The sequence below is a fragment of the Eimeria necatrix genome, genomic scaffold (assembly GCF_000499385.1).
Source record: "Eimeria necatrix Houghton genomic scaffold, Enh_scaff129, whole genome shotgun sequence".
NCBI classification, from domain to species: Eukaryota; Apicomplexa; class Conoidasida; order Eucoccidiorida; family Eimeriidae; genus Eimeria; species Eimeria necatrix.
In genome coordinates this window covers 32,947-55,446 of record NW_013654905.1, presented here as the reverse complement: position 1 = coordinate 55,446, position 22,500 = coordinate 32,947, and the positions used below count along the sequence as shown (strand labels likewise).

Here is a 22,500-nt window from a genome sequence, read left to right as displayed (position 1 = left end):
GCGAGGAGTTGCTGTCTGCCGCAAACGGAGCTTGCGGGCGTTTCGAAGCAGCAGACCCGCTATTCCCGCGCTCCCCGGAGGCAGCAGCAGCAGCACCCGCAGCAGCAGCAGCACCCGCCGCAGCACCCGCCGCCGCCGCAGCAGCAGCAGCAGCAGCAGCAGCAGCAGCAGCAGCAGCGGGGCCGCGGTTCGCGATGAAGCGCATTGTGCTGCCGTCTTCGCGGCTGAAGTTTGTCTTCGGACTTGACCAGCAAACTCTGAGAGAACTTGCTGCTCTCCGCAGCACTTCGCACCCCAACGTGGTGGCTCTCAGCGCCTTCCACTTCAGCAGCAGCAGCAGCAGCAGCAGCAGCAGCAGCAGCAGCAGCAGCAGAGCCGGAAGCGGAAGCGGCTGCGGCCCACCTTTTATTTGATTACAGAACTCTGCGATGAAGACGCAGCAAAAGCCATCGCCCAGCAGCAGCACAAATACCAGACTTACATCAAACGAATGCAGCAGCAGCAGCAGCAGCAGCAGCAGCAGCAGCAGCAGCAGCAGCAGCAGCGGGTGCACGAGGAGGCGCCTCTTCCGGGGTTCTCGGAAGAAGACGCGAGGCTCATTGTCTACCAAGTAGCAAACCCTAAACCCTAAACCCTAAACCCTAAACCCTAGTCCCGAAGCCTTCCTCTTCTGAGTCGGCCGCAGCAGCTGTTCCGCCACGGCTGCTGCTGCTGCTGCTGCTGCTGCTGCTGCTGCTGCTGCTGCTGCTGCAGCTGATGCAGGCCTTGGCTCACTGCCACTCGCGCGGTTTGCTGCACCGAGATATAAAGCCGCAAAATATATTTTTGACGAAAGAGAGAGAAGCAGAAACTGGCAAACTTAGGTGGTCCGCAAACCCTAAACCCTAAACCCTAAACCCTAAACCCTAAACCCTAGGCGACCCCGAGCTGCAGGACTGGCTCTGGAGTTAATTTCTGGCAAACCCTAAACCCTAAAAGCTGGCTGGCGCTACCCCTAAAGCCCAGCGAAGCCGCGGCAAACCCTAAACCCTAAACCCTGATTTAGGGTTTGCTGCTGCAGGGTCGTTCGGCTGGGGGACTTCGGACTTTGCTGCTTCCGGCTGCAGCAGCAGCAGCAGCAAACAGCAGATGTTGTCACAAAGCTTTACAGAGCGCCGGAGCTGCTGCTGGGCAAAACGGACTACGGGCAGCAAATTGATGTCTGGAGTGCTGCTGCTGTCGCAGGTATCTGCTGCTGCTGCTGCTGCTGCTGCTGCTGCTGCTGCTGCTTCTGCTTTTCGTGCTGCTGCTGCTGCTGCGCAGAAGGCGGTTGCTGCTGCTCGTGCTGCTTGTGCTGCTGCTGCTGCTGCTGCTGCTGTTCCTTCGCACGCAGGCGGCAGTTAACCCCGCGCTGCTGCTGCTGCTGCTGCTGCTGCTGCTGCTGCTGCTGCAGCGGAGCTTGTGCTGGGCCGCCCTTTGTTTGGCTGCTCCTCTGAGGGTTTGCTGCTGAGCCGAGTGCAGCAGCTGCTGGGCGCAGCAGCAGCAGCAGAGCTGCAGCAGCTAGCGGGGGAGGAGCTGCGGATTGAAGTGAGTTTTATTTATTTATTTTAATTAATTTATTTTAATTAATTAATTTTAATTAATTTGTTTATTATTTATTTATATTTGTTTATTTTTATTTATTTTTGTTTATTTATATTATAGATTTTGTTTTTCTTTTTTGTTTACAGTTTGCTTTTTGTTTGTATATATTTATTTTTTCGTTTTTTTATTTTATCATTTTTCGTTTATTTCCTTATTTGCTTTATTTATATATTTAAATACATTTTTGAATTTGTTTTTAATTTATTTTATTTATTTATAATTTACTTTTTATTTAATTGTTCTTTCATATTAGCCGAATTCTTTTGCATTTGTTTTTGCTCCCTTAGAGCGTTTGCTGCGTCCCACTGCTGCTGCAGCTGCTGCAGCTGCTGCAGCAGCAACAGCTGGCCTGCAGCAGCAGCAGCAGCAGCAGCAGCAGCAGCAGCAGCAGCAGCAGCAGCAGGTTTTCGTCGGCGGCGCTTCCGGGCCTCTCAGAATGCGGTTTCTTGGCCCCTTGCGCTCAAATTTCTCCGTTTTTTCGATTTAAAAGTGCAAAAATGAATAAAATAAATAAAATAATTCATAAATTGAATAAATAATTCATTTATTTCCACTCTTTCGCCAGTTCTGAAACTCTGCTGCAGCCCGCAGCCCCCGCGGCGCCGCTCGCGTCGGTCTTCGTGGACGCGCTGCAGCGGCCGCTGCTGAGCGCCGCGGGCGTCGCCTTCATCGAGCAGTGAGTGGAGCGACAGCGAATTTAACGGAGAAAAACAAATTAAAACAAATTAAAATAAATTAAAATAAATTAAAATATAAAATAATAAATTTTAATTCAAAATAAACTCTAAAAAGCCAAAAAATGGCCAAGTAGACGCCGAGCAGCACACCCACGAACCCTCTGGAGCTTCGAAACCGCTGCCGGAAACTCCAAAAAGGCGTCAAGAAATGCCAATTTAATTTTAAATTTGTAAAATAAATATCAAATAATTAAAATTAAATTTAATTTTACTTCAAAATTTCTTAAATCTTCAACGGAGTCGTCTGTCTTGCCCTCCACGACTTGTTTCGTCTTCTGGGTGCTCAGCATTTCTTCTGTAGCACTTGCTGCTGCTGCAGCAGCAGCTGCTGCTGCAACAGTTGCTGCTGCTGCAGCAGTTGCTGCTTGTTTCACTTGCTTCACTGCATTCGCTGCCGCTGCTGTTGCCAACACCCGTTTGAGCTCGCTTGCTGCTGCTGCTGCGAACTCTTTGCACACATTTGCCGCTGCTGCTGCTGCTGCAACCTCATTGAGCGCGTTTGCTGCTGCTGCTGCTGCTGCTGCTGCTGCAGCCTGCTCATAGTGGACCCGTCGCGGCGGCCGTCCTGCTTAGCTGCGCTGCAGCACCCGTGGCTTGCTGCTGCTGCTGCTTCCTTCAGCAACATTGCTGTTTACTTTGGGCCTTTTCCCACTCCCTCTTTGCCGCTGCACTATTTGCCTTTAGACCCTCTTAACGTGAGCCACTGCTTCGCCCCCACGCAGCAGCAGCAGCAGCAGCAGCAGCAGCAGCAGCAGCAGCGGCTGCAGCAGCAGCGGAAGGGGGGGATGCAGCAGCCGCAGCAGCCGCTGCTGCTGCCTGTGCCTCCCTGGGAGGAGGCCCCAATGCCGCAGCAGCCGTTTGATATGCCCGCAGCAGCAGCAAGAGCAGCAGCAGCAGCAGCAGCAGCAGCAGGTGAGGCAGCAGCTGTCTTTCTGTTTTGGCTCTTCGCGCCGCATTCTGCTTAGATCCTTTTGCTGCAGTCTTTTCATTTCTTCACCAGCTGCTGCTGCCAATAGCTGCTGTTGCTGCTGCTGCTGCTGCTGCCAATAGCTGCTGCTGCTGCTGCTGCTGCTGCTGCTGCTGCTGCTGCAGGGTCTTGGCTAAGCCCGCAGTTTGTATGTGAGGCTCTTTCTTCCTGAGCTCTTTCTTTTTTTTTAAAACTAAACAGCAGCACAACTTTGCTGCTAAATTTTTAACTATAGTTTCACCCAGGGCCTCTGGAGGGCCCCCTGGGGGCCCCTAGGGGGCCCCTTGGGGGCCCCCTAGGGGGCCCCTAGGGGGGCCCCCTGGGGGCCCCTAGGGGGGCCCCTTGGGGCCCCTAGGGGGCCCCCCAAAGAGGCCCTTTATATGGAGGGTCTCAAAGGGAAATGGGGGCCCCTGTTGCTGCCCCGTCTACAAATACCTGGGGGGCCCCCAGGGGGGCCCCCCAGGGGGGCCCCTGGGGGCCCCCCGGGGGCCCCCAAAGGGGGGGGCCCCCAAGGCGGGGGCCCTCTTGGGTACTTGTTAGAGGGGCCTCAAGGGGGGCCCCCAGGGGGCCCCCTCTGTTGCCTTTTCTATAAGCAGCTTTAGTTGGCACCAGGAGGCCCTTAGAGGGCCCCCAATGGGGGCCCCTCTAAACCCTTTTAGGGCCTCTTCGGGGGCCCTTGGGGGCCCCCAAATATCTCACCTTGAGGGCCCCCTGCGGGGCTCCTGGAGAGCCCCTTGGGGGGCCCCCAGGGGGGCCCCTTGGGGGCCCCCCTAATGGGGTGATTTGGGGGGCCCCAAGGGCACATTATGGGGCCTTTGGCCCTTTATGGGGGCCCCCAGTGGACCCTTGGGGGCCCCCAGGGGCCCCTTAGGGGCCCCTAAGGGGGCCCCCAAGGGCCCCCAAGGGCCCCCTGGGGACCCCATAGGAAAGCCTAAGGGGCCCTTAGGGGGCCCCCTTAGAGGGAAACTGCGTTTGGCTTTTAGGCATTTTGCTTGGCACTTGTGTTCGGATGCACAGTGTTTTAGGGTTTAGGGTTTAGGGTTTAGGGTTTGGGGTTTACGGTCGTTGGGATGAGTGGCGGACCACTGGGGTTTCTGGGATTTCTAGGGTTTAGGGTTTAGGGTCTGTAAAACCCTCAAGAGGGCTTTGAGGGACTTCAGGGGACAATATGAGAAGCACACTGCATATTGTTGTAGGGTTTGTTGGGGTTTAGGGTTTAGGGTTTAGGGTTTAGGGTTTAGGTTTCAGGCCAGGTCGGCAGCGATCGCGCAGGCGCTGTGTTGAGCGAGGTTTAGGGTTTAAGAGGAGCGCCGTTTAGGGTTTAGGGTTTAGGGTTTGAGGTTTGCTTGTAATTTTAAGTTAAAGAGTTTTAAGAGGGTTTAGGGTTTAGGGTCTCAGCGAGGGTTTAGGGTTTGCGTGGACTACCGGGGGCCAGCGGAGCGGACCAGGGAGCAGCAGCGGAGGGAGGCCGACTCAAACCCTAAACCCTAAACCCTAAACCCTAAACCCTAATCCCTCTGCTTTTCTTTTTTTTAGCTTTGCCCTACTTCAGGGCTGGGGCTGCTGTGTGCGCCTTCAGTTCCTTTTTGCTGCTCTCTGCAGCTAACAGCAAATCTCAGCAGCAGCAGCAGCAGCAGCAGCAGCAGCAGCAGCAGCAGCAGCAGCAGATGTGGAGTCTACTTCTCTAGGACTTCGTTAAACCTCCGATCGCAGGGGCCCCCCCCTGCTGGAAGAGGGGACCCCGTCGGGGCCTTCGAGCTGTCAAACCCTAAACCCTAAACCCTAAACCCTAAACCCTAAACCCTAAACCCTCGATCATGTCTCGGCGTGTTGTGGTCTCCCTGATTCTCGGGGCTTTTGGCATTTCTTTGGCAGCTGCACAAGAATTGACTGGCAGTAAACCCTAAACCCTAAACCCTAAACCCTAAACCCTAAACCGGCGTGTGCAAACCCTCACTTCCAAACCCTAAACCCTCATGTGGAAACCCCAGCAGCTCAGAGTATACGGCTGCACAGCTGGAGCACACGCTGTAGCTGCTGTTGCTGCTGCTGCTACTGCTGTTGCTGCTGCTGCTGCTACTGCTGTTGCTGCTGCTGCTGCTGCTGCTGCTGCTGCTGCTGCTACCAGCCTAGTAGTTTGCTGCAGCAACGCTCTTGGGACGATGCTGTTGTGCTGCTGCTGCTGCTGCTGCTGCTGTCATCACTGTAGCCAATATTGCTGCTGCTGCTGCTCATGCCACACTTACAGCTCCTGCTGCTGCTGCTGCTCCTGCCACACTTACCCTTGCTGCTGCTGCTGCTGTTGCTGCTGCTGCTGCTGCTGCTGCTGCAGATTGTCCTGACTTTGGCTTTGCATATACTGCGGACGAGGCGGACGTGCTGCAGCAGCAGCAGACTTCGAGTTGGTCAGCCTGCGCGTTGCTGTGCAACCGCTCAGCAGCAGCAGCAGCAGCAGCAGCAGCAGCAGCAGCAGCAGGATGCGCCCACTTCCAGTATGACTCTTTGACTGGCCTTTGCCGCCTCTTTGCTGCAGGGGCCCCTGGGGGGCCCCCCACTAAGGGCCGGGGGGCCCCCCATGTGGTCTCGGGGCGGTACCCTGTGCTGCTGGCTGGCAGCAGCTGCGTCACTTCTGCTGCACTATCTGAGTGGGGTCCCTGGGGCCCCTGGAGTCCCGAAGGGGGCCCCCTGGGGGGCCCCCCGGGGGGCCCCCTGGGGGGCCCCCTGGGGGGCCCCCCGGGGGCCCCCCTGGGGGGCCCCCAGGACCTCGGGGGGCCCCCAGAGGCCCCCCCGCTGCTGCAGCGAACTCGGCAAGTGCTGTGGGGCCCCCGCTTTGGGCCAGAGACTTTGCCTGCACTTAGGCAGCTGAAGCCAGCAGCAGCAGCAGCAGCAGCAGCAGCAGCAGCAGCAGTGGTCGCAGCAGCAGATGCTGACTGCAGCTGGAGCGGCATTGGCGTTCTGGGCTGGGGATGCGATCCTAATGCTTCTTTCGAAGAAAGCGGTAAGCGATTAGGGTTTAGGGTTTAGGGTTTAGGGTTTAGGGTTTAGGGTTTAGGGTTTGAGGTTGACGAGTTCAATTGTGTCTCATGTTGAGGGGTTTACCCCTTAAGCTGCTGCTGCTGCTGTTCCTGCTGCTGCTGCTGCGTGTTAGCTGCTGCTGCTGTCGCTGCTGCTGCTGCTGCTGCCAGTTTCTCTGCTGCTGCTGCTCTGTGTAGCTTTTGCTGCGGCGGATGTTGCTTCTGTCTGTCGCCGCCGCCGCTACCCAGATTGCTGCTGCTGCTAGCCCTCTTGCTGCTGCTGCTGCTGCTGCTGCTGCTGCTGCAGCACAAGCCCCTGTGGCTGCTGCTTCCCTCGCCGAGTGCCTCGCCATTTGCCGCAGCCGCTCAACTTGTTCCTTTGCTTCTTTTGAAGAGCCTCAGGGGGCCCCTGAGGGCCCCCTGGGGGCCCCCGAGGGCCCCCAGGGGGCCCCCGGGGGGCCCCTGGGGGCCCCCGGGGCCCCACAGGGGCCCTTTGCAGGCCCTTGGGGCCCCCAGGGGGCCCCCAGGTTGGGCCGCTGCTTCCTTATCTTCGGAGAGCCCGGCTGCTTCTTCCTTTCAAGGAGACACAGCTCCGGTAAGCTCGCGCAGCAGCAGCTGCAGCAGCAGCAGCTGCAGCAGCAGCAGCTGCAGCAGCAGCAGCTGCAGCAGCAGCAGCTGCAGCAGCACAAGCTGCAGCAGCAGCAGCTGCAGCAGCACAAGCTGCAGCAGTAGCAGCAGCAGCGGGAGCAGCAGCCAGAAATAGGTCAAAGGCTGGGAAGGGCTTCCCAGGACTTAGTTCTTCCAGCCTCACGCGTGCTCGCCACTCTCTGCTGCTGCTGCTGTTGCTGCTGCTGCTGCTGCTGCTGCTGCTGCTGCTGCAGCGCCCCGTGATGGGGGCTCAAGAGCTTGCCCAACTGCGTGCGTGGGGGGCCCCTGGGGCCCCTGGAGCCCCTGTGCTTCTGCATGCGACCCGCAGCAGCAGCAGTACCGCAGCAGGGGCATTTTGCTGCCAGCAAGACACGGGGGCCCCCCCTGCGTGCTGCAGCAGCAGCGGAGTTGCATGAGCGACCCCCTGCGCAGCGCCATAGAATGCCGTAGGCTACAGCAGCAGCAGCAGCAGCAGTAGCAGCAGCAGCAGCAGCAGCACCCGCAGCAACAGCAGCAGCAACAGCAGCAGCAACAGCAACAGCAGCAGCACTTGCTTCATACCGCTGCAATGCAGCAGCTGCCTTAGAGCAGCCACATTGCTGCTGCTGCTGCTGCTACTTTCGCTGCTGCTGGTGCTGCTACTCCTTTCTAGCCGCTGCTTAGCTCGTGCATTTTTGCAAATAGCTGCTGCTGCTGCTGCTGCTGCTGCTGCTGCTGCTGCAGCTGTGGAGTGCAGGCTGAGCGAGTGGGGGGAATGGTCATCCTGTGGGGGCCCCTGCGATATGGGGCTGCAGCAGCGGCAGCGCCATTTGCTGCAGCAGCCGCGGGGGGGGGCCCCCCCTTGTGGGCCCCTGTTGAGTTCGCGGGCTTGTACCCCGAATGCTGCTTGTCCCGGTGAGGGTTTAGGGTTTAGGGTTTAGGGTTTAGGGTTTAGGGTTTAGGGTTTAGGGTTTAGGTTTTAGGCGCGAGGACGAAGGGTTGGGGCGCTGCAACTGCTAGGTTTCTTTGTGCTGCTGCTGCTGGCGTAGTTGCTGCTATGCTCACTGCTGCTGCTGCTGCTGCTGCTGCTGCTGCTGCTGCTGCTGCTGCAGGTGGCAACATGTTCACAGAGTGGTCCTCCTGCAGCGCGAGCTGCGGGGGAGGCCACAGGCAGCGGCAGCGGCTGCTGGCTCAGCCGCAGCAGCAGCAGCAACAGTTGCTGCAGCAGCAGCTGCAGCCAATGCAACTGCAGCAGCTTCAGCTGCAGCAGCTCATGCTGCTGCAGCAGCAGCAGCAGCCGCAGCCGCAAATGCTGCAGCAGCTGGGGGGAGTCGGCGGTTTGTGGGGCCTGCAAGACACGCAGACGGAAACATGCAACGAAGAAACCTGCGAAGGTGAGCATGCAGTTAGGGTTTAGGGTTTAGGGTTTAGGGTCTAGGGTTTAGGGTTTGAGGCCCCGTTCATCAACTTGAAGCTCCAGACTGCGCCTTTGCGTTTGGGCGCTTCCCGTTTGCCCAGCAGCAGAGCTTAGACCTTAAAGCTTAGGGTCTAGGGTTTAGGGTTTAGGGTTTAGGGTTTAGGGTTTAGGGTTTAGGGTTTAGGGTTTAGGGTTTTAGGGTTTAGGGTTTAGGGTTTAGGGTTTAGGGTTTGTGCTTGGCAGCGACGGAGTGTACGTACACCCCGTGGGGCCCCTGGGGCCCCTGCAGGGGCCCCTGCGGCCTCAAAACCCGCGAGCGGCAGCGGCTGCTGCTGCAGCAGCCGAAGGGTTTGAAGTGTTTGCTGCCGCTGCTGGAAGTTGCTGCTTGTGGGGCCCCCGAGCCTTGCGGTCAGTCCCAAACCCTAAACCCTAAACCCTAAACCCTAAACCCTAAACCCTAAACCCTGGTCTGCGCGCTCAGCCCGCACAGCCACGAGCCAGATATTCGATCTGCTCCCGCTGCCCAAACCCTAAACCCTAAACCCTAAACCCTAAACCCTAAACCCTAGGGAAGGTGCAGTTCTCTCTGGTTTTCCTTCGGCCTGCTTCTGTTGCTTTGCCTCTTCCTTTTGCTGCTGCCTTCATGCATTTATTTATTTATTTATTTATTTATTTATTTATTTATTTATTTATTTATTTATTTATTTATTTATTTCATTTGTTTATTTATGCATTTGCTGCTCATTATTTATTTTATTTTTTTAATTTTCTGCTGCTGCTCGCAGAGTCGGAGTGCCAGCTCTCGGCCTGGTCCGCGTGGAGCAGCTGCGAGCCCTGCAGCAGCAGCAGCAGCAGCAGCAGCAGCAGCAGCAGCAGCAGCAGCAGCAAACAGATTCGCACTAGAGAAGTGCTGCTGCCGGGCTCTTCTTGCCCCCCACGTATAGAAATGAGGCCATGCAGCAGCAGCGAGGGGGGGCCTTGTCCTGCTGCAGCGGAGGCACAGAGTCTGTTGCTGCTGCTTCTGCTGCTGCTCCTGCTGCTGCTGCTTCTGCTGCTGCTGCTGCTTGAGCTTTGTTGCTGCTGTTTTTTATTGTTTTTGCTGCTGCTTCTCGGATTTAGCTGCTGCTGCTGCCCTCTACAGTCGGCTCCCTGCTGCACTGGGTGTCCCGTGTCCTTAATGAATTGCTGCTGCTGCTGCTGCTGCTGTAGTTGCTGCTGCCTGTCGTGCTCTTGCCGCTAACCAGTTCGCCTGCAGCAGCAGCAGCTGCTGCTGCTGCAGCATCACTTCGTTTGCCTGCAGCAGCAGGCGCACGGTGCTGCTTCTGCTGAAGCTGCAACTGCTGTCTACCGTGTGCGCCTTTGCTGCAGCATCAGCAGCAGCAGCAACAGCAGCAGCAGCAACAGCAGCAGCAGCAGATTGTCCTAAGGGGGACTGGGCTGAGTGGGGGCCCTGCAACGTTGGGTGCGTTCGTTACCGCCACCGGCTGCTGCCTTCAGAAGCAGCAGCAGCAGCAGCAGGAGCAGCAGCAGCAGCAGATGCCAACTGCGTCAGAGAAGTTGAAGTGGGCGTTTGCGGCCCGCCTTGCACAGGTGACTATCGAGGGTTTAGGGTTTAGGGTTTAGGGTTTAGGGTTTAGGGTTTACGGCTCTGCTCGTGTGTTGTCTTTCATCCCTGGCTTTAGGGTTTAGGGTTTACGGTTTAGGGCATAGGGCTAGGCGTTTAAGGCTCACGGTGTAGGGTTTAGGGATTAGGGTTTAGGGATTCGCCTTTGTGGTTTAGGGTTTAGGGTTTAGGGTTTAGGGTTTAGGGTTTAGGGTTTTGGGTGCTCCCGTGTCTACGCAGCGCACGTACCCGCGTCAGCAAGTTTGTTCGCAGTCGACCCCGCCGGCGCTGCCGCTGCAGCAGCAGCAGCAGCAGCCCGCAGCAGCAGCAGCAGCAGCAGCAGCAGCAGCAGCAGCAGGTTTGGGGCCTCTTTGCGCGGCAGCGAAGAAAAAGAAAAGGGAGGGTTTAGGGCGGCGCTGCTGCGGGGCATTTTGCTGGGGATGTTCGTCACTGCTGTGCTGCTGGTGCTGTTCGTTGTCTTCAAAAGAAAAGAGTCCGTTGCTGCTGCTGCTGCTGCTGCTGCTGCTGCTGCTGTGGCTGCTGCTGCTGCGGCTCCAGATGTTTTTGCTGCTGCGGGGCTGCTGCTGCTGCTGTTCAAGATGTTTTTGCTGTTGCGCGGCTGCAGAGCAAAAGGTTCTGCTGCTGCTGTGGCTGCAGCTGCTGCTGTCGCTGCTGCTCCTTCCCCCAATTGTGCTGCTGCTGCGGATACTGCTGCGCGAATATCCGCTGTAGTGACTGCTGCTGCTGCTGCTGCTGCTGCTGCTGCCTTTGCCTGTCCTGAAGCAGTGTGCGGCTGCTGCTGCACGCGGAAAATGGGGCGCAAGAGCTTAAGAGGCCCCAAGGTCTCTTACTATTACTCATTTCCTGCTGCTGCTGCTGCTGCTGCTGCTGCTGTTGCTGCTGCTGCTGCTGCTGCTGCAGGCTGCGCGCGCGCGCTGCGTTCTGCCGAGTGGACCAGTGGACCCCCTCTGGCACTGCAGCATTTGGGGAAGAGGGGAGGGACGGCGGCAGCAGCCGCAGCAGCAACAGCAACAGCAGCAGCAGCAGCAGCAGCCACGAATCTCTTAACAAAATGGATATGGAAGAAGATGAGCCTTTTTGGGACGGCGGCGACACCGACGAGGAGACCAAACAGCTAAACCCCCCGGCAGCAGCAGCAGCAGCAACAAACTAGCAGCAGCAGCAGCAGCAGCAGCAGATGCCTAGCAGCAGCAGCAAATGTCTAGGCGCAGCAAGAACACAAGATGCCTAGCTGCAATGGCAGCAGAAAGCCATGGCCTTCGAAAACTCCCCGTCTTTTCTGTTTTTATTAGTGTCAGCAGCACCAGCAGCAGCAGCTGTTGCTGCAGCAGCAGCAGCTGTTGCTGCAGCAGCAGCAGCTGTTGCTGCAGCAGCAGCCGCTGCAGCAGCTGTCAGAAAAGCTGCTGCAGCCTTATAGCTCTGTTTACAGATTGCGCAGCAGCAGCAGTGGCAGCAGACAGCTGCTTCTGCTGCCAGTGTCCCACCTGCTGTGTTAAGTGCTTCGCCTACCGCCCTTGTCAGCATCTGCTGCTGCTGCTGCTGCTGCTGCAGACGAGCAGCAGCAACTCCTGCTAGCCATCCTCCGCAGGTATTGGTTTTGGCAGCAGCAGCAGATGCCAGGCCCCTTCGATTGACGAGCAGCAGTAGCGCCTGCGGCTGCTGCTGCTGCTGCTGCTGCTGCCGATCCGGCTAATGCAGCCGCAGCCAGCAACAACGCAATGCTGCAGTAGCAGCAGCAGCAGCAGCAGCAGCCACTCTCGGTGCTGCAGCTGCAGCAACGCAACAGACGGCTGCAGCAGCAGCAAAGCTGCTCATTTTGATAAATGACCCTCGAGCCGTAATTGTAAAGAACATATTTCGAACTCAGTCAAGCGGCAGCAGTAGCTGCTGCTGTCGCAGCTGCTGCAGCTGCAGCTGCAGCAGCAACAGTAGCTGCTGCTGTCGCAGCTGCTGCAGCTGCAGCTGCAGCAGCAACTGCTACTGCAGCAGGAACAGCTGCCGCAGCAGCGGCATTTAATTCTATTCGGCTGCGTACCATGAAATCCGCCGCAGCCCTACTCACTGCTGCTAGTGTGGCTGCTGCTGCTGCTGCTGCTGCTGCTGCTGCTGTGGCTCTTGCTGCTAGAGTGCCACTTCTCTACGCAACAAAAAGCAGCTGCAGCAGCAGCAGCAGTTTCTGCAGGTGTAGGAGAGAGCAGCTGTTGCAGCAGCTGCTGCAGCAGTCGCAGCTTTTGCAGCTCCAGCAGCAAAAGCTTTGCCGGTTGCTTCCTCTAGCGCAGTAGCTGTATCAGGCGCTGCAGCAGCTGCTGCTGATGCTGCAGTTGCTGCTGCCGCGGATGCAGCAGCAGCAGCAGCAAAGGCCAAGGGCAGTCACAGGCCCGTAGGCTGTGCAGAAGCAAACAGCTAAATACGCAGCAGCAGCTGCTGCTGCAGGCAGCAGCACAGAGCGGCCGCTGCCACAGCAGCAGAAATCGGCGCTGCCGCTCTTGTTGCTGCTGCTGCTGCTGCTGCTGCTACTGCTGCTGCTGCTACTGCTGCTGCTCACGTGGCAGCAGCTTTTACTGAGCGCAGTGTCTCTTCAATCTCTTTTTCGCCAAAGTCGACCCGAAGCCGCAGCACCTGCAGCAGCAGCAGCAGCAGCAGCAGCAGCAGCACGACCATTAACATTGATCACGAGAAGCAAAATGCTGGCAGCAGCAGTGCAGCTCCTGGGCCTTCAGCGGAGCGGTAAAATCAGCAGCAGCAGCAGCTGCTGCAACACAAGAAGCAAATCAGCAGCCGCAGCAGCAGCTGACTGTTTTAATTTCCTCAAGAGTGAGTAGAGATTGTCCCCCCTCTATCTCTCCTGTGCACAGCAGCAGCAGCAGCAGCAGCAGCAGCAAAGGCGAATGCAGCAGCAGCAGCACGCAAGTCTGCTGTCAGGCAAGATGAGGCAGCCGTTGGAGCAGCAGCAGCAGCAACCAGCCTCACTGCGTAGCAGCAGCACCAGCGAGAACTGCGTCTAAAGCAGCAACGACAAAGCAGCAGCAACGGGCACAGCAGCAGCAGCAGCAGCAGCAGCAGCAGCAGCAGCGCACCCAGCAGCTCAGAGACTTCGTTAAGAGAGGGAAGGCTGAGAAGTTCTCCTATCTCAAATAGGCGGCAGAACTGCGGCGCAGCAAAGCAGCAGCAGCGGCAGTCATCTTCCCTTGCTGCTGCTGCTGCTGCGACAACAGCAGCAGCCCAGTACGGCAGCAGCAGACAACGCAGCAGGCTTTCAGACTGCACGGAGCAGCAGCAGCTGGTGGCGCAGCAACAAGGAGGAGCGCCCGCTGCTGCAATGAGCCGCAGCAGCAGCAGTAGCAGCAGCAGCAGCAGCAGCAGCAGCAACAGCAGCAGGAGCTCACCTTGGACCTCACTGGCTCCGGGTAGTTAATCTCTACGCCATCAAGGGTCTCTTCTTCGTCTTCAAAGTCGTCGAAGAAGGAGCACCTACTGGCAGCAGCAGCAGCAGCAGCAGCTTCCTGCTGCTGCAGCCTGCTGCTGCTGCTGCCAGCAGCAGGACTCAAACTCAGCCGCTGCACCACCAAGCAAAGATTGCGGGTTTCTTGGTTGGCCAAAATGCCCCCCGACGCGCTGTAGGTCTTCTCCAGCAGCCCGGATTCCAGATTCTTCACCACCTGCAGCAGCAGCAGCAGCAGCAGCAGCAGCAGCAGCAGCAGCTGGAGTAGCTGGGGTGCTGCAAAGCCAAGTAGCCTACGAGCAGCTGCTGCAGGGCCAGTGACAACCCCTGCAGCTGCGCCCGCCACTGAAGCAGCGCCGCCGCCACCAGCAGCAACAACGGCTACAGCTACAGCAGCAGCAGCAGCAGCAGCAGCAGCAGCAGCAGCAGCAGGCTGACGAGGTCTAGCAGCAAGTCACACAGCGTGGCCTGTCCCTTGAGGTCAAACCAGCGGCTGAAATGCGCAGCTAAAAGGCCAAACAGCCGCTGCAGCTTCAGCCGCCACGCGCACCCTAACAAGGACCCTTCTTCCTGCAGCAGCAGCAGCAGCAGCAGCAGCAGCAGCAGCAGCAAAGGCAAAATGTGCGTGGAGAAGGCGGGAGAGGACAGCAGCACCGGTGGCAACGACGCACGGAAGAAATAGGGAACGCTCCAGCAGGAACACCGCAGCAGCAGCAGCAGCAGCAAAAGCAGCGAGAACAGTAGCAGCAGCAGCAACCAGAACAGCGAGAGCGCCAACTGCAGCAGCAGCAACTGCAGCAGCAGCAGCAGCAGCTCACCATCAGTGCTGCGTCTCTGTCGAAGTCGCATTTCTTCAGCAGCTCAAAGCAGTGCTGCCAATACACCTGGAAGAAGCGGAGGGTCAAGGAGCAGCAGCGGTGGTGCAGCTGCTGCAGCGCCTCTGCTGCTCCGTCTAGCTCCTGCAGCAGCAGCAGCAGCAGCAGCAGCAGCAGCAGCAGCAGCAGCAGTGAAGCTAGATGCTGGCTACAGCTGCGGCGCCCGACAAACGACCGCAGCACGGGACGGCAGCAGCCAGAGCAAAAGTGCTTCCTCAAAAACAGCAACAGCAGCAGCAGCAGCAGCAGCACGGCAGCAGCGGCAGCAGCAGCAGCACGGCAGCAGCAGCAGCAGCAGCGAGGCGCTCTGAGGTCTTGGCACCTGAAGCGTGTAGTGCATGATGAGGAGAGGCGATTTGCCTTCTCCCTCTCCTTCAGTTGCTGCTGCTGCTGCTGGGTCCTGCTGCTGCTGCTGCTGCTGCTGCTGGTGCTGCTGCAACATTGCATTCTTTGTAGCTGCCTTGAAGTGCGCCAGCGAAGACAAACAAAGCTGCACATTGTTGACAGCCACGGGCCAGCAATGGCGAGCTCCTGAAGCAGCAGCAGCAGCAGCAGCAGCAGCAGCAGCAGCGGCAGCAGCAGTAGCGGCAGCAGCAGCAGCAGCAGCATTGGGGAGGATCGACCCTTGGGCCCGCGCTGCAGCAGGGCTGCTGATGCAATAACAAAGCTAGAAACGGCCAAATCGGCAACAGCAGCAGCTGCAGCAGCTGCTGCAGCAGCAACACTAAAGCAGCAGCAGCAGCATACGGCAACAGGCGCAGCAGGAGCAAGCCTCCTGAAGTGCAGCAGCAGCAGCAGCAGCAGAAGGACCAGCAGCAGCACTGGCATCAGCAGCAACATTTAAAGCAACAGAAGCACTTTCGCCAGCACAAGGAGCAGCAGCAGCAGCGCAGGCAACAGCAACACTAGTACCAACATAATCAGGAGCAGCAGCAGCAGCAGCAGCAGCAGCAGCAGCAGACTGACTGAGCTTCTGCGGCAGCGGCTTTCCTTCGGCTTTGGCCTCCAGGGCCTTGACTATAGAGTAGCTGCTGAGTCTGTGTTCGTCCTTGCAATAAAAAATAAATAAATAAATAAATAAATAAATAAATAAATAAATAAATAATGAATAAATGAATAAATAAATAAACAAAATATAGAGTAGATGTCAATGTAGATATAGAGATATATGCATATATATATACTTGTACACAAATGAACAAATACAAATCTATACATACATCTGCAGCAGCAGCAGCAGCAGCAGCAGCAGCAGCAGCAAACCTGGACAAAGAACACGTAGGGCCCCTTGCTGCTCTCCAGGCACTGCCGCAGCGCTGCCAGCACTTCGCAGCGCAGCGCAGCAGCAACATGATTCACCAGCGCGCACAGCGCCAGGCTGTCGCCAGACCTGCAGCAGCAGCAGCAGCAGCAGCAGCAGCAGCAGCAGTGGCAGTGGCGGCAGCAGCAAAAGGAGAAATTGGGGGAGTCGCAGGCGCGCTGACAAATACAGTTTTGCCTGGTAGCTCGGGCCTCTGGCTGCGGCTGAGACTCCAGCAGCAACAGCAGCAGCAGCAACAGCAGCAGCAACAGCTGCAGCAGCAGCAGCAGCAGCAGCGGCAGCAGCAGCAAGGTACCTGAGGGCCCTCGAGACGGAAGCCTGCAGCACGAAGAAGAGATCTTCCATCATTGTGCTGTAAAGACACTCCCCACTTGCTGCAGCTTCTTCTTCTGCTTTCTTAAGTGCTGCAATTCGCTGCTGCTCTTCTGCTGCTGCTTCTGCGGGGCCCCCAGGGCTCTCCGGGGGGCGCCGCGCTGCTGCTGCTGCTGCTTCTGCTGCTGCTGCTGCAGCAAACGGCAGCTCGTCCTGAACCTCCAGCGCCTCTCGCACGGCCCTAACGAACCCACGCGCAGAAACAGCAGCACCACTTGCTGCAGACACAGAGCCAGCAGCAGCAGCACCAGCAGCAGCAGCAGCAGCAGCAGCAGCAGGTGGCTCACCAGAGCATCAGCGCGTGCTCCAGTGCAATATACTCCGCCACCAGCTCCTCCCGCCTCTGTATCAGGGCCGGATGCTCCATCTGACGGACCTGCAGCAGCAGCAGCAGCAGCAACAGCAGCAGCAGCAGCAACAGCAGCAGCAGCAGCAACAGCAGCAGCAGCAGCAACAGCAGCAGCAGCAGAAATCCGTACGCCTACATATCCAGCCTAAAACTCCAAACCCTAAACCCGAAACCCTAAACAGAAGTAGCTGTCTGGAGCCACATTGTGCATTTGTATCTTTTTACGAATGTCTGTGCTGCTGCTGCTGCTGCTGCTGCTGCTGCACCTCTGCTGCTCATGATGCTGCTGTTGCTGACCTGCTGCTGAGTCAGCATTTGGGCGACAGCGTTACTCTCCCCACGCGCGCGGCTGCTGCTGCTATTGCTGCTGCTGTTGCCGTTGCTGCTGCTGCTGTTGCTGCTGCTGCTGCTGCTGTTGCTGCTGCTGCTGCTGCTGCTATTGCTGTCGCCTGCTGCGTCGGAAGCAACAGCAGCAGCACTTCCGAGGGCAGCTCTAAACTGCTGCAGCAGCGCAGCGTGTGCTTTGCTGCAGCAGCGGCTCAGCAGCACGCACTCTTCAAGCCGGGATTCAACCTTTCTGCAGCAATTAGTGGCCGCAGCAGCAGCAGCAGCAGCAGCAGAAGCAATGGAGTGAACCTGCTGCTGCTGCTGCTGCTATTGCTGTCGCCTGCTGCGTCGGAAGCAACAGCAGCAGCACTTCCGAGGGCAGCTCTAAACTGCTGCAGCAGCGCAGCGTGTGCTTTGCTGCAGCAGCGGCTCAGCAGCACGCACTCTTCAAGCCGGGATTCAACCTTTCTGCAGCAATTAGTGGCCGCAGCAGCAGCAGCAGCAGCAGCAGAAGCAATGGAGTGAAGATGCGCAGCAGCAAAGGCCATATGAATGATGAAAAAGAGCAAAATGCAAGTAAACTCAGAAGCAGCAGCAGCAGTGATGCAGGAGAAGCCTGTGTTGCTGCAGCAGGTAAGCAGCTTCCAGGAGCAGCAGCAGCAGCAGCAGCAACAGGAACAGCAGCAGCTGCTGCTGGGCATCTCACCTAAGAGTTTCAGGATCTCTCCCTCCTCCCTCCTTGGTAAATGTGAAGTAGTCCTGCCTGCAGCAGCAGCAGCAGCAGCAGCCGCAGCAGCAGCGGCAGCAGCAGACACAGCAGCAGTGGCGCGCGCAGCAGCTGTTGCTGCTGGGCGTTTGACTCGAGGGTGTAGCAGCAGCGTGAGCAACAGAGACGCAGCAGCAAAAACAACAAAGCAGAAGGAGCAGCAAGGCCAAAGCAGCAGCAGCAGCAGCAGCAGCAGCAGCAGCAAAACCACCGCAGCAGCAGCAGCAGCTTACTTGGAGTCCAAAAAGTGATTTAAAACCCTAACGCCTTCCACGTCAAGCTCCTGTGATATTGCTGCAATGAAGTAAGCTGCTGCTGCTGCTGCTGCAGGGGCCCCCGCAGAAGCAGCAGCGGCAGCATCTGCTGCAGCAGCAGCAGCAGCGCCCTCCCCATCCATTTCTTCGGGGAACTGCGTTGCCATCGCCAGTACCGCAGAGCGCAGCACCTACAGCAGCAGCAGCAGCAGCAGCAGCAGCAGCAGAAGCCCGTCAACTGCAGCAGCAACGGCAGATGCAACCAGCCAACTGCAGCAGCTGCAGCAGCAGCAGCAGCAAAAGCCATACCTGCTGCACTGAAGCTACCTTTGACACATTCTTGTAAAGCTGGTGCAGCACCGCCGCATGCAGCTTCCCACTCCCTCCCTGCTGCGGCTGCAGCAGCACCCTGTAGCAGCAGCAGCAGCAGCAGCAGCAGCAGCAGCAGCGCACTTGGGTGGTTCAGGCTTCTCAGGGGCCCCCGAATACAATCAAAATGCCATTAATGGGCCTCTTGAGGACATGAGGGCCCTCAAAGGTTTTGGGCAGCCCTTGCTTCTGTTGCTGCAGCTGCTGCTGCTATTGCTGCTGCTGCTGCTGCTGCTTTTGCTGCTGCTGCTGCTGCCGTCGCATTTTGCTAGTTGCATCTACTGCTGCTGCTGCAGCAGGGTTTGGGGACTCCCTAAAGCTCTAGGGCCCCCCCAAGGGCTTAGGGGGCCCCCAAGGGTTTGGGGGCCCCCCCAAGGGTTTAGGGGGCCCCCCAGGGTTTGGGGGCCCCCCAAGGGTTTAGGGGGCCCCCTGAGGGTTTAGGGGCCCCTAGGGTTTGGGGGCCCCCTGAGGGTTTGGGGGCCCCCGGGGCCCCCCACCGCCCGCGACTTTGGCGAAAACGAACAAATGAATAAATAAACAAACAAACAAACAATAAATAAATATATTATTTGTTTATTTATGTTTATTTATTTATTTATTTATTTATTTATTTATTTATTTATTTATTTATTTATTTATTTATTTATTTATTTGACCTGAAGTGAGCAGCAGAGGTGTCTGCGAGGGCGTCAGTCACGAGGCGGCAAAGGCGCGAAACTGCTGCTGCTGCTTTGCGCAGCAAAAAGTAGCAGCGCAGCAGCAGACGCAGCTCTTGCGTCCACTGCTGCTGCTGCTGCTGCTGCTGCTGCTGCTGCTGCTGCTGCTCCTGCGAGTCCGGCTGCTGCGGGCTCTCCCCCGCGCTGACGTCAGTGTCCAGCCGGTGCATCTGCTGCTGCTGCTGCTGCTGCTGCTGCTGCAGCGCGGTGGTTACGAGGTTTTTAGCCACGGCACTGAGGCGCTTGTTGAGCTGCTGCAGCAGCAGCTGCTGCTGCTGCTGCAGCCGCTGCAGCACAGCGGCCTCCGCCCCGCAAATGCCCCCACCTGCTGCCTTTGCCGCTTGCTGCTGCTGCTGCTGCTGCTGCTGCTGGTAGCGCTGGTCTATTCGCTCAAACTCATCTCGGGTGTACAGACAGCTGCTGATGCATGTAGCAGCCAGCAGCAGGTCGCCTTCTTCAAGCGCAGCATCAGCCCTTGCTGCAGCAGCAGCAGCAGCAGCAGCAGACGAAGCAGCAGCAACAGCAGCAAAAGCAGTAGAAACGCGTTATAGGGAAGCAGCAAGTCCACGAGACACGCAGGCAGCAGCAAGCGCAGAGGCAGCAGCAGCAGTAAAGACAGCAGCAGCAGCAAAGGCAGCAGCAGCAGCAAAGGCAGCAGCAGCACGTTGCGCACTTTGTTGCGTGTGAATGGCGTTTATGTGCTTCGCTATGTCTGCTGCTTGCTGCAGCAGCTGCTGCTGCTGCTGCAGCTGCTGAATAGGCCGGCTGATGGCTCCTGCTGTCTCTGCTGCTGCCCGCAGTTGCTGCTCCACTGCAGCCACAGTGCCTTCGGCTTGCTGCTGCAGCTGCTGCAGGTCCGGCAGCAGCTGCTGCTTTATGTGCTGCTGCTGCTGCCGCCGTTTGCTGCTCAGCAGCAGTTGCTGCAGCAACTCGTCGCATAGCAGAATGTGCTGCTGCAGCTGCTGCTCGTCATCAAGCAGAAACGCTACAACGGGGTCTGCTGCAGCTGCTGTTTCCGCTGCAGCTGCAGTTGCTGCTGCTGCCTCTGCTGCTGTCGCTGCTGCTGTGCTGCTGCTGCTGCAGCTCGAGACAGCGGGGCCTAAGGTTGCTGCGGCTTCAGCCATTTCTTCGCCACCCGCAGCTGCAGCAGCAATGGCTGCTGCTGCTCTTGCTGCTGTTGATGGCGCTACTTCAGCTGTTGCTGCTGCTGCGGCTGGCATTCTACTGCAGTTCGTCTGCTGCAGTCGGCTGCAGCAGCCGCATGCAGACTCACAGCAGCAGCAGCTCAGCAGCAACTGCTGCTGCTGCTGCTGTTAATCCGTAGCTGTTTGTTGAGAGCAAAAAGCGCCAATTCACTCATAAATCACTAGCAGCAGCTCCGTGTGTAACGTGTCTGCTGCTGCTGCTGCTGCTGCTGCTGCAGCCAGGGGGCCCCTCAGGGTACAGAGCAGCCCGCAGGGGGGCCCCCCCACGGCTTCCACACTGCAGCAGCAACAGCAGCAGCAGCAAATAAATTTCCGGTTTTTTTGGCAATTGATTTTTGTTTATTTGCAGAGAAGCCACTGGGCTCCCTGGACAGAGGACGCCAGACGCAGCAGCAACAGCAGCAGCAGCAGCAGCAGAAGGCTGCTGCAGCTCACCTTGCAGCGTTTCCCGCCGGAAGAGAAAAGCAGCAAAGCAGCAGCAGCAGCAGCAGCAGCAGCAGACAGGTGGAGTTGCTGCTTCTCTCTAGCAGCGCTTGCAGCTTAAGAGTTTATTCCAGTTTATTTGCTGATTTGTATTTATATAAAGAAGACCAGGAACACTACTGGCTATAATTGCAAGGCAAAAAGGAAACAGAACTCTTTTATTGAACTGAGCTGCTGCTCCTGCTGCTGCTGCTGCTGCTGCTGCTGCTGCTGCTGCTGCTGCTGCTGCTGGGCTCGGAAATGGCCGGCTTGTCGCGAGGGTCCGTCGCCGCGCTCTGCGCTGCCAGCGCAGCAGCGGGAGCAGCAGCAGCTGCTGCAGTGCTGCTGCTGTGCCGCTGCCAGCAACAGCAGCAACAGCAGCAGCAGCGGCAGCAACAGCAGCAGCAGCAGCAGCAGCAGCAAGACATATCTGAGAGCTGCCCAGGCCCTGAGAGCCAAATGGCTGGCCTGGCAGCTGGCTGCGAAGGGTGCCCGGGGCGCAGCCTGTGTCTAGCAGCAAAGGGGGGAGCAGCAGCAGCAGCAGCAGCTTCTGCTGCAGCAGAGCCGGAAGCAGCAGCAGCAGCAGATGCCGCGAAGCAGCAGCAGCAGCAGCAGCAGCAGCCAAAGAGTCCTGAAGTCGCCCAGAAGCTGAAAAACGTAAAAAAGAAAATCATCATCCTCTCGGGGAAAGGAGGCGTCGGCAAGTCCACAGTGGCTTCACAGCTAGGTAGGGTTTAGGGTTTAGGGTTTAGGGTTTAGGGTTTGGGGTTTAGGGTTTAGGGTTGGGGGTTTAGGGTTTGGGGTTCAAGGTTTTGGGTGTTGGGTTTGGGTTCAGGATTTTGGGTTGAGGGTTTGGGGTTTTGGGCTTACGGTGGTTTAGGGTTCAGGGCTTGGCTTTAGGGTTTAGGGTTTAGGGTTTAGGGTCTGGGATTGGCGGCCTAGGGTTTAGGGTTTAGGGTTTCGTGTGTCACGGCTTGGTGACGAGGCCATACAACGGCGGAGCATTCACGCCCCTTCAAAGCTAGCTAGCTAGCCAGCTAGCTAGCTAGTTATCCAGCCAGTTAGCTGGCTAGCTAGCTAGCAAGCTAGCTAGCTAGCTAGCTAGCTGGATGTGCAGCTAGCCATTTACCTACACACCGCTGGCCGCTGCATTTGGCTGCCTCTCTGTCCGCCTTCCCACAGATCAAGCTAGCTAGCCAGATAGTGAGGCAGCTAGCCAGCTGCGCAGATGGCTAGCTAGCTAGCTAGCTAGCTAGCTAGCTAGCCAGCTGCTGCTGCTGCTGCTTCTGTGTCTGCAGCCGAAAGGTGAAGCTGCCAGTGCTGGGAGTGGTCGAGAATATGGCGGAGTCCCTTTTTGCCGAAGGGCCCCACAAGGGGGGCGCGCAGGTACCAGTGGCTAGCTAGCCATAGCTAGCTAGCTAGATGTGGCTAGCTAGCCACCTCCAGCTAGCTAGCCACAGCTGTCCAGCTAGCCATAGTTAGCTAGCTATGGCCGTAGCTAGGTAGCTGCGGCCACAGCTAGCCAGAAAGTTACAGCTAGCTGGCTGGCCACAGTCAGGTAGCTACGGCCTCAGCTAGCTAGCTAGCCACACAGCTAGCTAGCTGCGGCGGCAGCTAGGTACCTAGCTGCAGGGTCGTTCGATGTAGGCGTCGATCGATCAATCGGTATCGATCGAATCATGTCGATCCCGACACGCCGGTCGATCGATTCGTCGATCGATCGAACCGGCGATCGACCGATCTGTATGGCGATCCATCCTGGCTGGCCACAGTCAGGTAGCTACGGCCTCAGCTAGCTAGCTAGCCACACAGCTAGCTAGCTGCGGCGGCAGCTAGGTACCTAGCTGCAGCCAGCAAGCTACATCCGCAGCTAGCTAGTTAGCCATAGCTAGCTTAGTACAGCTAGGGCTGTGCGGCCAGCTAGCTAAGCAGCTAGCTAGCTTGGCCGCTAGCTGGCTAGACATACCGCTAGGTAGACAACTAGCTGCCTAACAAACTGGCTAGCTGGCTAGCTAGCCATATAGCTAGCCAGC

The 22,500-nt window shown here is 57.7% G+C and overlaps 4 protein-coding genes across 4 annotated transcripts in view; 3 read left to right on the top strand and 1 right to left on the bottom strand.

Annotated features, from left to right (window-relative positions):
- Positions 1-7,073, top strand: part of ENH_00009920 (CMGC kinase, putative) — a gene marked incomplete at both ends in the record, with an annotated part of 7,293 nt that extends 220 nt beyond the window's left edge. The window contains 9 exons of the mRNA XM_013584184.1: positions 1-206; positions 314-610; positions 763-866; positions 1,061-1,224; positions 1,433-1,566; positions 2,208-2,299; positions 2,893-3,272; positions 5,660-6,325; positions 6,649-7,073. The exon at positions 1-206 is cut by the window's left edge and continues 220 nt beyond it. Coding sequence (XP_013439638.1) covers positions 1-206; positions 314-610; positions 763-866; positions 1,061-1,224; positions 1,433-1,566; positions 2,208-2,299; positions 2,893-3,272; positions 5,660-6,325; positions 6,649-7,073 — 2,468 coding nt within the window. The remainder of the gene's footprint in view (positions 207-313; positions 611-762; positions 867-1,060; positions 1,225-1,432; positions 1,567-2,207; positions 2,300-2,892; positions 3,273-5,659; positions 6,326-6,648) is intronic.
- A 1,015-nt stretch (positions 7,074-8,088) lies between these two features.
- ENH_00009910 (hypothetical protein, conserved) lies at positions 8,089-11,162 on the top strand (the record flags this gene model as incomplete). The annotated part of the gene is made up of 7 exons (XM_013584183.1): positions 8,089-8,362; positions 8,629-8,793; positions 9,171-9,389; positions 9,754-9,975; positions 10,262-10,481; positions 10,614-10,775; positions 10,910-11,162. 7 exons carry the CDS (start codon positions 8,089-8,091, stop codon positions 11,160-11,162), a joined length of 1,515 nt encoding a protein of 504 aa, XP_013439637.1.
- Positions 11,163-12,550: 1,388 nt separating this feature from the next.
- Positions 12,551-20,020, bottom strand: ENH_00009900 (hypothetical protein, conserved; the record flags this gene model as incomplete). The annotated part of the gene is made up of 17 exons (XM_013584182.1): positions 12,551-12,628; positions 12,805-12,854; positions 13,087-13,156; positions 13,396-13,668; positions 13,890-14,021; positions 14,270-14,410; positions 14,649-14,857; positions 15,293-15,374; positions 15,590-15,716; positions 15,943-16,200; positions 16,307-16,395; positions 16,594-16,861; positions 17,402-17,458; positions 17,695-17,906; positions 18,025-18,124; positions 18,741-19,278; positions 19,474-20,020. 17 exons carry the CDS (start codon positions 20,018-20,020, stop codon positions 12,551-12,553), a joined length of 3,231 nt encoding a protein of 1,076 aa, XP_013439636.1.
- A 708-nt stretch (positions 20,021-20,728) lies between these two features.
- Positions 20,729-22,500, top strand: part of ENH_00009890 (nucleotide-binding protein, putative) — a gene marked incomplete at both ends in the record, with an annotated part of 2,321 nt that continues 549 nt past the window's right edge. The window contains 3 exons of the mRNA XM_013584181.1: positions 20,729-21,194; positions 21,389-21,410; positions 21,766-21,853. Coding sequence (XP_013439635.1) covers positions 20,729-21,194; positions 21,389-21,410; positions 21,766-21,853 — 576 coding nt within the window. The remainder of the gene's footprint in view (positions 21,195-21,388; positions 21,411-21,765; positions 21,854-22,500) is intronic.